Genomic DNA, 12,029 nt, shown 5'->3' on the forward strand with positions numbered 1-12,029 from the left:
CGTTTTATAGCGAGCTATTTTAGCTAACGACTCTTTTAATCAATGAATACGTATCGACGCTCCCATTAGGCAGTAAACGAGCATCGATCGTACTTAAACCAGACCTGATCCGAATCCCGTTTAATTTTAAAACGTCCAAATTTGAACACGAGATCTATTTTGGCACGATAGTAATTAATTAAGTCTTACTCTCAGAGAGATTGAAATAACGATAAAACAGTCTCTAAAAATACACTACTATCCTTGTAAAATTCATTGCATAGATCTATGTTTTCTCTATTTTCAATTTCACAGGAATTGCAACTTGCTCCAATTTATGAACTCGCTCTCCGTTCCAATTTTTATTACCGTTTCTACCGAATTTTTTTCAACGACGCTCGAACTAACATTCATCGAATACCAAACGTTTCCGCTTATATTGTACGAATTTCTCGAAAAAGTATTTCGAAAAATTCTACTCTAAAATTGTATAAAGAAACATCGAGAAAACTCGCGATATCAAATTACGAGACACTAATAATCCGAGTGTTGAAATCGCTCTGTCGTAGTATGGAAAATACAAAATTTTTCAAGTATAAAAACAGCTGAAATTACAAACCGAAATATTAATATGATTTTATTATCGGAACAGCGTGAAAAATCGAAACAGGCGCAGAGTTTTTCACGTCCACGTGAAAAAGTACCCGTCGAAATCGCGTCACGCGCAATGTTAACGAAGAATGAAGAAAAAATACAAGGAACAAGAGTCAATTCCAGGGATGAACAACGAGGCAACCAACTTCAACGCGACGTTGAAAAATGTATGTTTTCGTCGTGGGTCGCGAGGAAAGCGTACGATTTATCGACCGATATGTACAATTTATCGGTTCATTTTCCAGACTCGATAGCTAATCCAAACGAAAAATTGTGCAGGACTCGTGCGCTGACAACGAGGATCGATTAAAATTTACATTTATCAACGTCAGTTACGGAGTAAGAATCACCCTTATAAACTATAACACTTTTCAAACGCACCCTAAAATTGTACGTAAATAGAAAAATGAATAAACTGAATTTAATCGACACCGACGATATTATTATTAAAAATGTGCAATGCTTTGTATTCGAAAATCCCCAATTTTCGTCGGATAAAATTCACGCTAGGTTACGAGCTCACAAAACTGATTATAGATTTTTTATTAATCGAAGAATACCTCGTGCATGAAATATGGGTGGAAAAATGTAACGTTTGCTTTTATTAAATAGCCGCAAAGCAGAATCTATTAGAACCAATCACCCTGTAAATGAAACCCATTCTCCTCCCTGGCGCTATCGCTTAACGGCCATTTTCATCGTCGTTTAACGTCTACCAAATTTGACTTCCAAATTGCCGTTCGAACCAAAGGACGCATTGTTTACTCTCCGTTCTTTTCCCCTCGCGATCGATAAAAATTCTCGTTACGGTCTTGCCCGTTGTCGTTGACGCGAAAATGTTCAGAAACGTTAGCGTACCGATCGATAAAAAAAAAAAATAACGGACGTTAATTGGGAAAAGGTTATTTAACCGCTTCGCAATTATTTGCTTAGTCGTGGCCGTCTTTTTATTCCTCTCTCGAGGTATCGAGAATTTCGTCGCGTTCTTTTTCGCTCGCTTCCTCGAAAAGTTTCGAAAACTCAATTCGGAACTTTCAACGCCCTACCGTTGACAATTACTGCACGCGAAAAGTACACTGAAACTCGTATCGGTGAGCAGTTTGGAAACTCTGGCCTTCTCAAAGGGGTACGAGTTCTCGTCGATTATCTTATTCTTTTATTTGCAATAATCCGTACACGCAAATTGAAAACGACGAAACGCGTGTGAACGTCACTTTTGACGTTAATGTCACGCGAGACGATATTTAAATTTTCATTCGAACGTTCCGCGACGTGGATTGTAAATAGAAATTTCCATTAAGGATGAAACACGCGACGTTTCGTCTCGTCGCGTGACGCGATAAAACATTGAATTTTAGAAAACACAGAATCCCCGTGGTCCGCCTTTGTTCGTTGTTGAATCGCCGGGCGAGAAAGCCTGATCGAATTTCGGTTCAATTTCGTGGCCCCGGTAACCCAGGAAACTTCGCCATTATCCGTGCTCCTACGTTTAATGCGGAGCCCGGTAAATACGCGCACGCACGCAGAAATGCACTGAACGGGGAGCGCATTTCGCGAGGAAACGGGATTAAGAAACTTCCAACGAAAGCCTCTATTACACCATTGCGTGCAGTATATTAATTAAAATCTTCGTTGCCCCGTTCCAATGAAAAAAGAAACACGAAGAACGCTTTCGAATTTCGTCGGAACAAAGAGACACGCAACACGAGGAGAACATCCAATGCAAAAAGAAAAATTCGATGCATTTCCGTGTTAACGTGATAACGAGTGGCATTTATCTTTGAATCGAATGTCTTCGTTCAACTTAATCGATAGCAGCTCGCGAAATTTCATGCGGCGTGTCGCCAAGAATTTCATCGTAGAAGATAAAAGAATCTAGCGATGTAATTGTTAATAATTGTATACGAAAGTGTGGGTCTGTGGTATATGGAAAATCAAAACATAGAAATGTTTGTCATCACATCGAATGAATTTTCTTTGAGTGTGAAAATAATCGTGTGTTTCCCTGTTCGTCGTACACAACATATAACACAGAACACTCAGTACGCGGCACATAATGCACAGAGATACAACAGATAGCACACATAAGACGTACCACCCATAGGTTACAAAGAAAATACATACCACAGAGGCATACGCTCGAGTCTGTAAAATATTTTGCTATTATTTACATGTTGCTATAATTCTAACAAACAACACATAAAAGTTCATTCAAACAAGATCTAATATAGACACACTTAGATAGTTTCATACGAAGTAGATTGATTATTTCAGATTACGCGCGTTCTTTACCGATGAATCTTCGAGCTTCTTTCGAAATAAAATTAGGCGTCCAAAACGGGCCATTTTTCGAACGATAAATCGTTTAACGCGTTATTTTCTATCGCCAAAAGCAGACAAGTTGTTCGTGCGGCCTGTTTTTGGCACCTCGTTTTGTGTAATTGCTGCGCAGCCATTTGGGAAATCAAAGCGTATCAATTACGATAAAAAGGAAAAGATATACAGAGGGTATTAAACAAAATTGATCGTAAAAGTTTACGATGGCAAAAATTCATTTACCCCCGGGATATTTCCACAAAAACTGTAACGGTTAGAGGCGTGTGAAACTCAATTTGACGTAATTCAGTTTCACAGTAGGTCGAACGTTATCGAATACGCTTTGACCGACCACGCGTTGCAATCCCAACCCTTTTATCTCGATAATTTGAATACAGTCGCGTACCGGTAAGTTTTATACAACCTACGGGCACTTCGTAGACAATTAATTAATAGCCATTCGCTTTAAACGCTGTACCCGCGGACTTGGTATTTCGCGTCGTTAGTAAGTTCTTACTAACATTAAGCAACTTGCTGGATCGAACATTCCGTCGCGTTAGTTTCCGTCTCAATTAAGAACGTTCCGTTACGCCCTGTCGCCGTACCGATTTAATTAAGATAATTAATGGAATATTCGTCGATGTTCCGAAGCACTTTTACGCGAACGGTTTCATTCCCCGCGTTCGTCGGAGCCCTTCGAAGGATCCACGAACCCACGATTCTAACAAAAGGAATCTCGAACGCCATTGACATTTGAAATCTGAAAGATCGTCCATACGCGTACTGTACGTCCGCGAGAAGTTGGCGAGTCAAAGGAATGCTCGTCGCTGTTGGTCGAAACGATGACGAGAGCGGGGGATGGGCGGAGCCAACTTCTCCCGTACGCGCAATACATTGAAGGATATCTGTTTAAAAAGTTTTAAAGCGAAAGGAAAGTTAAATTCTTTAATTACCGACTAAATTATCGATCGTTGAGCGTAAAAACTTTTCTCGTGCAAGGTATCCCGTCTTATCGTGTGTATCGCGAGATAAATCGTCCTCCGCGACGCAGCGGAGATAGAAATTAATCGGGCACGCCAGTTTTCAAAGGGTCACGATCGTCGGGCTGACGGGTCGTTTAAATCACAGAGATCCCGACTTCACTGTCCTTATGATTAATGCGAGCACTGCTATTTGATATGAATTCAGTGCGGCTGGGTGGCGTTCCGTCGACTAAGCACACGTCGCGCGATCAGAAGGGAGACTGTCAGGACCAGTCTTGCTGGGTCAACTCAAAATCATCCGTAATGTGGAAGTTGTGCGGAACTTTTGATTAATTTCTTCTTCGTTCCATTCTACGGATTCGTTTTTGAACGTGCCTCGGCGAATTTCCGGCGAGTTTCAACGTGTATTTATTTGCCGCGCGCAGGAGACAATTACGGTTGCTGGTGAGCTCGAAATTACTCTAATTTAATGAAAATATAGGCCACCTTTGTAACCGATACGTTTAACGACGCGACGAATGGTTAATGGCGGCTGGTTAACATTATTTAATGACATAGAGTTGCATGTAAAAATTGTATCGATGGTCGAGTTCTGGAGAATGAATACTTATTTTTAACGAAAAAAAAAATTTCCTCGACCTCGAGGTCCGCGCGAAATACAACCCTGAATAAAAATGTTTGCTTATCGGAAAACTTGCTCATTCGAAACGAACAATCTTCTCCTCTGCCTTCCGTCGTGTCTTCAAAAGGAACGAAGGTATTCTATTCCACGAAGAATGGAGAACCTTTCGTGGGAGTCGTATTGAATCATACGTTATCGGTAGTCTCCGCAGACCGAACTAATGGAGAGTCACCAGAATTCGGATAAGAAAAATTACGAGTAACGGAACACACTTTTTTTGGCGTATAATGATTAAAATTTTCAAGGGAATCATTTTCTTGAGCCCTTTAACCCCTTAACGCTCATATTTTTCGGGTTAACCAAGAATGATCAGTTTTCTTTATTGGATTTGTTTCTAAAAATGCGTATAACGTATAATTTGAAAGAAAACAATTATTATCATCCTTTAAACCATTAAATAAAACAAATATCGTTTTTCAAAGCAGTCAGACTCGGACATGAACGTTAAGGGGTTAAAAAACTATGGTTCCCATTGTTAACGTTACAATGAACGTCAGCGAGAGACTTTTTATAAATATATTCCAACTACCTCTGGTTTTCAGAATATTTAATATTTTTGGTTAAAAATTTCCATCCAGTGGGAGGAAGGATGAATAAACGTGGCTGCAAAATATGGAAATGATCTACTGCAGGGGTCGGCAACATACAGCCCGGAGGTATTTGTGGCCCGCGAGGTGTTTTCGTACGGCCTGCCAATCACATTACAATAGATACGCATCATCGTGGTATCTACGAAAATTGTTATATTTTTCAGGAATTAACTCTTCGCGGTTTAAACGAAAACATATACTTCTAAAAGCTTCCTCGTTACACTTCTCAATTTAACTTACATTTCATTTCAATTCACTTTTCTGTCTATATCACTAATGTAATAGAAGTTCGAACGTGTAACTTACGCATTAAAAAATTACCAAAACCCCTAATCTACCAGAAGTAGAAGACCCTTCCTTTTTCTCTGCAATGGTTGCTTAAAGTACATACTCCAAATAGTATACTCTTATTAGTCGTCTGCGATGGAAATCAGATTTTGCTCGTCTACTATCGTGGCTCGAGTAAAGAGGCCCAACTAATGCGAGTGTCAATGAAGGTAAATAGAGTGGCTCACGACGCACCGTGCTGCTAATGTACAGCTCGCATTATATACACATGCCCGCGGTGCATTGTGTACCAATAACGCGGACTGCATTATTATGTGCGCTTCATCGTTGATCAGTCGATCGGACATCAATCGAGATAATGGAGATAATATGTGCGGTCGCCGCGTCGATCACGCTTCGCGTGATACGCGCAGCTGGCTTGTAAAGGCCTACTCGTGAAAGCGTTCTAACGCGACGATTACCAACTTTCCAAGACCAGGTTCGCGACACGAACATCTAAAACGAGTAATTCATCCGGCACCAATTAACCAACTAATTAACCAACCGAGCGCAAAGTTGGGATACTCGACGATTATTTAGAATTTACGAAGGGAGGATCTCTTACAATGTTCCCGCGCTCGCCAGCAGATGGCTACGCTCGAGTCATACCTCTCTCGCAAGTACTCGATCGACTCAATTCTCCTTTTACTATTTCCATCATACGCGACTCGAGAAAGCGATCGAACCGTGATTTATTTAATGAGACATCCGCTGAAAAATGATAAGAGGTATATCGTTCAATTCGGTGACAGGCGTTGATGTACAATTTCTACAAAATACAACAGAGGGGAGGTGGTTGTGATGGAGGACATTAAAAAAAATAAAGGAGAGAAGGCCTGCGGAAAGACCGACGGAATAACAACGAACGCGAGATTCACGGTGTATCTTCGCCGAACGAGCATTTTGGTATTCGCTGGGGAAATATCACGGTGGGGCGACTCACCCTAAAACCATTAAGGGATGCTGGGTCAGCCACGTGCATCGCGTTAAGGGTGAGCCTCCGAAAAAGGAGGTTCCAGGCTCTTTTTAAACAAATGGTAATCGATTCTGGACTTTCCTGAATATTTTTATAAAACATTCCAAGATAAATAAAATGTGAATTTTGTAATAATCTTTACGATCGAATAAATCCTCTAGGGGGGTTAAATCTTCGAAAATTGCCCAAGTTCGAGCACTGATTTTTCCAAGCGTTCGTAATTCGTAAAAATATTACTTTAACGTCGTCTATAGTAAATCTCAACCGCCGATTTCATTATATCGTATTAAAACGAGTGAAATATTCTCGTTTATTGACCAAAACGTACCGTCGGGGAACCACTTTCTTTGATTACCGCTGACAATAGACCCGAATAATTCACAAACTCGATTGCTTGTTAATGTCGCCTTTTTCCCCCCGCTTCAGCGATCATTTTTGCCCGCTGTTTATTGCGAGGCCGTTGCTCCGAAGGGACGCGAACGCGGAAAAGGGACCCTGCGATCTCCCTTTGATTAACTCGCGACGAATTTCCGGGACTAGGAGAAACTTCCCTCGCTGAATTTTCGGGCTACACCCTCCGGATTCCTGACTTTCGTCGCAGAGAGAACGTGCGAAAACGAATTCGTTTAAACGTCGAACAGCGAACGAGACGCTGCTTTTGGGAAATATTTTGTCGCGGCTGGGAAAATACGACGAAGGATTTTCGTGACGTGCCGGGGGATATTTGTTTTATTTCGATCGAAAGAAACGCTAGCTTGAAAAATAGTTTCTGGCCGAGAAAAGGAACGAGATGTTGTTTTTACGCGCGCTGGAAATACAATGTCGCCTCTCCAGTCGGATTTCAATCGGAGACGATTTTTAAACGTACCCAGCGAGACAATGTAAATTAAAACGTTTAATCTGTGCTTATTATTCTCGTACCGTCAATGTTTCCCGAAAATAAAAAATGTTTCTTACGCTTTGGTCGACCGTAGATAATTTTTAGAAGCAGAATGCAGGAGAAGTATGGCAATAACAAACGAGGAAAACTCTTTTCCAAAGCGAAACATACGGGTCAAGTTCTCCCTTTCCGGAAACGAGTCATGTGTTTCGCGGAGCTTTTAAAAGTTCTGATTACACTCGACGATCGGCGTGTAATCGCGCTTTCATGAAGCGCAATTTTGTTCCTGGCTATCCTTGCGTCTGTTTGTATTTGTCGAAAAGACGTATGTATAAAAAATACGAATGATACGGCGTGCAATGAAATTGGGTCGACCATCGATTAAAACACAAAGCGAATGAAATTTAATTTGCAAACTCTGCACGATACTCATCGACTTTGCTCCGGTTAAATAATCAATGTATACAAAAAATAGTTAATTATTTAATTCGCTCGAATTCGTGGGTCGAGTATTATCGAAAACCGAGAAATAATTACGGTACGACTCGAAATGGCACAGATTAAATACCAAAAATTAAACGTATCGAGATTTATTCATAAGTAGTACGCATTGCCAACAGCTCGCCAGTGAATATACAGGGTGTTCAGCCAAACCTGGGAAGAATTTTAATGGGAGATACTAGAGGCCAAAATAAGACGAAAATCTAGAATACTAATTTGTTGATGGAGGCTTCCTTAAACAGTTATTAACGTTTAAAGTTCCGACTGTACTGAATTTTTTTCTCGAAAGTGGTTAGGATTTCGGGGGTATGTCTAATGACCAAAAATGATTGTAATTGACCCCCATAACCAGAAATAATTTTTCCAGAACGATTTGAAAAATTCTTTTTTCGTCGAAAAATTTAGACACCTATCACCTGTCGATTTTTCTTAAAAATTTGTTTCACGCTCTACAGAAAAGTTATCTAACACTTTTTTGTAGGTACCCATGGGCTCTAATTCAGAAAAAAGTTTCATTGAAATATATTCACTATTGTACGAGTTATGGTCGATGGAAAATTGGACCACTTTTATGGGGTTTTTCTCATTTTGCGGGATCAAGGACCAACTTTTCGAATATTCTTAGAATTTCTACATATTCTTCATTAAAATACGCGTCGTTTGCTTTTTTAACATCAAAATCCTTCGATCCGTTCAGAAGTTATGATGTTTTAAACATACGCATGAAATTTCAGGGAAACATCTCCACGGTATGGTCAGGCATGATATGTTCGGTAAGGAATTTTTTTCTCGAAACTGAGTAGGATTTCGAGGGAATGTCTAATGACCAAAAATGATTATAATTGACCCCTAAAACTAAATATAATTTTTCCTAGACGATTCGAAAGTCTTTTTTTCACCCAAAACTTTCAGCACTTACTCGAATTTTTTTGTCGAAAGTGGGTAGGATTTCGGGGGTACATATAATGACCAAAGATGATTGTAATTGACCCCCGCAACCGAAAATAATTTTTCCAGAACGATTTGAAAAATTCTTTTTTCGTCGAAAAATTTAGGCACCTATCACCTGTCGATTTTTCTTAAAAATTTGTTTCACGCTCTACAGAAAAATTGTCTAACACTTTTTTGTAGGCACCCATGGACTCTAATTCAAAAAAAGTTTCATTGAAATATATTCACTATTGTACGAGTTATGGTCGATGGAAAATTGGACCACTTCTATGGGGTTTTTCTCATTTTGCGGGATCAAGGACAAACTTTTCGAATATTCTTAGAATTTCTACATATTCTTCATTAAAATACGCGTCGTTTGCTTTTTTAAACATCAAAATCCTTCAATCCGTTCAGAAGTTATGATGTTTTAAACATACGCATGAAATTTCAGGGAAACATCTCCACGGTATGGTCAGACATGATATTTTCGGTAAGGAATTTTTTTCTCGAAACTGAGTAGGATTTCGAGGGAATGTCTGTTGACCAAAAATACTTGCAATTAACCCCTGCAACTAAAAATAATTTTTCCAAGACGATTCGAAAGTCTTTTTTTTCACCCAAAACTTTCAGTAATTACTCGAATTTTTTTCTCGAAAGTGGGTAGGATTTCGGAAGTATATGTATTCACCAAAAATGTTTGTAATTGACCCCCGCAACCGAAAACAATTTTTCCAGAACGATTTGAAATTTCTGAATTTAATTGTCAATAACTTTTTAACGAAGCCTCCACCAACAAATTGGTATTCTTAATTTTCGTCTTATTTTGGTCTCTAGAATCCTCTATTAAAATTTTTCCCAGCGGTGGCCGAACACCCTGTATATCGCAAGGCAACTGCTTTTCGTTATGTATTTTCCGCAGCTTTTCAAACCTCTGATTACGTTCGGTTATTGGCGCGTAATCGGACTTTCATAAAGCGAAATTTCATTCCGGCTGTGTGCGCAACGAAGCATGAACACGCACACTGGTTTGTCCGTGTTTGCGAAACGCGCGGCGAGCAGTCGCGGGAAAAGGTCCGCGAGCAAATTCCTGAAAAATTGCGTGGTTTCTTCTGTGCTGTTTGCCCGCGGAAGCGTGACCGTGCTTTGGCATCGTGTATTACAGCGTACGAATTTGTTTTATTGAAAACACCAACGAGACCAGAAACAGTTTTCCATTGGAAGCCCCGCGCGTAACGGCGGAAAGCAGGTACACAAACATCCGGGGGAAAATAAACGATAACAAACTCGACGAGCAACGGTCGAAACGTTTTTTTCTGAAAAACGCTTGCGTTCGTACGAAAGGCGCCGAGTAAGAAATCGAGAAACTCGTCGAATTCTAACGATTCAAAATTTCATCGACCTCCGCATTGTACTTGCTTCGAGTACACTAATTATTTGGATTTTACATCAACGAGGCAGATATACGATGATTGCATTTCGAGAAAATATGTTCGTTGCGCTGTCTATTGTTCATTGTGTGCCGACTGAAACATCAATTTAATTAACTCCGACATTGTGTGCATTACTCGTTACACAGAATCAGTTGATAGATCGAGAAACTATAGCCATTATAGTTTCATTCTATTCGTGTCGAAAGTTTCCCTATCGATCATTCGTTGGTCGATCGATAACCGGTAATGTCGAAACGAACGAATAAAATTTTGTTTCAAATTTCACATTTCAGATAGTATTTTATTTATGTTTTAAAACTCTGATCCCTTCTTTTACCTCGATTCTTACGACTGCAAATTGCAGAGCCACAAAATGGTCTGTAACTCGAGAGCAATAACAAATAGGAAACATATTGATACAAAGTTCTTTCATTAATCTCGCGTCCCCGATCGATACCCGAAGCGTTTCCCACATGGCACGGTACAAACTATACGTCTTCCAGGAGGAGAAGTTTCTCCGCGAGGGAACAGTAATTGAATCGACTAACGATTCGTGTGGCGACTTATCATTAATTGCACGTTTTACTGGCGTCCATACAACCGCGTACGCGTTCGCGACGTCGAAACATATGCATAATCCGATCAACGAAAACGTTACGCGGTACGCTGTTCTCGATCTCGTTGCCCCATTTCCATTTTCATCCGCGTCATTGCGTTTTGCGAATCGGTTTACGGCCTACCAAACTGCACAGTTTCCCATTGTTTCAAGGAAACGTTCCAATTCACGGTGTACAAAGGCGATTTATCGAACGCGAATGTCACTTACGGGGAACAAAGACGTACCCGGAGACCGTGTTTGCAATTTGTCGAATTTTCTGCGTCGCGTATCGCGTAACTCGCCGCGGAAATTATTGGTTTTCGTTTCGAGATTTTTCTCTGCGTTTGGGTCACACAATAGACTTCGACCGGAAGGTTACTGCCTTGGAAAACAATTCTTTTCGCTGTGCTTCAACGAGATCGTCCCTTTGATCGCGAATGATGCGACGCAGGATCGATTGTCGCTGGCGTAAGTGATACTCTGAATTATTGGATAAGATCGAATGGTTTATGAATCGCTCGATTAGACGACCGTGTCGTTCGAAACTCTGTATATTAGTATCCATTCGCGTAAATAAAAAGATACTTCAACTTTTATCGCGAGAGTACTTCGGTGAATTTTCGCAGAATTTTTTACGCACTCGAAACGCGTGAAAATTACGCCAAGCCAATCGGGGTTAATTAATCGTAAAAAAACTTATTTACGAACGACGACGTTACAAAGTTATCGATTGGCCAGGGTTTAGCACAGTACACTTTATACCCGTCATCAATCCTGTCAATTATCACGGTTCGATATAACGCGACGTAATTCGACGTGATTACGATTGAACCTCGATTATTCAGCTTAATTAGAACCGAACGGACGCTGTTCGAATCAGCGTCAAATCGTTCTTACGTGTTGAAAATCCTATAAAAAAACAATACAAAAACTGAAACGACTAATGTAAAATAAACGTTATTGTGCCACCAGATGATTCTGGAATTTTCCATTATATCCAGATATGTTTAAAACAAAGAACAGCGTCCTAACAGCCGCCACAGCGAGGCGTGATCGCTAATGAACGCAGTCATTCTTAGAATACGGTGTTTTTCATTAAATATTACGAAATAGTTATCTGGCAACACGAGTGTCCATACAATATATTCCTTCTAAATACCTTAATTTCGAATGAGTCGAT

General features: G+C 40.2%; 1 protein-coding gene across 5 annotated transcripts in view; it reads right to left on the minus strand.

Moving 5' to 3' along the window:
• Window positions 1–12,029, minus strand: part of Rsh (Rap GTPase activating protein radish) — a 127,043-nt gene that overhangs the window by 55,592 nt on the left and 59,422 nt on the right. Inside the window, exon 2 of one of the 5 annotated variants that reach the window (XM_076774367.1) lies at window positions 2,758–2,778. The exons of the other annotated variants lie outside the window; for them this stretch is intronic. Within the exon in view, the coding sequence (XP_076630482.1) occupies window positions 2,758–2,768 (11 nt within the window). The 5' untranslated portion in view covers window positions 2,769–2,778. The remainder of the gene's footprint in view (window positions 1–2,757; window positions 2,779–12,029) is intronic. 5 annotated transcript variants of the gene reach the window in all.

The sequence above is a fragment of the Colletes latitarsis genome, chromosome 2 (genome assembly GCF_051014445.1).
Source record: "Colletes latitarsis isolate SP2378_abdomen chromosome 2, iyColLati1, whole genome shotgun sequence".
Taxonomy (NCBI): domain Eukaryota; kingdom Metazoa; phylum Arthropoda; class Insecta; order Hymenoptera; family Colletidae; genus Colletes; species Colletes latitarsis.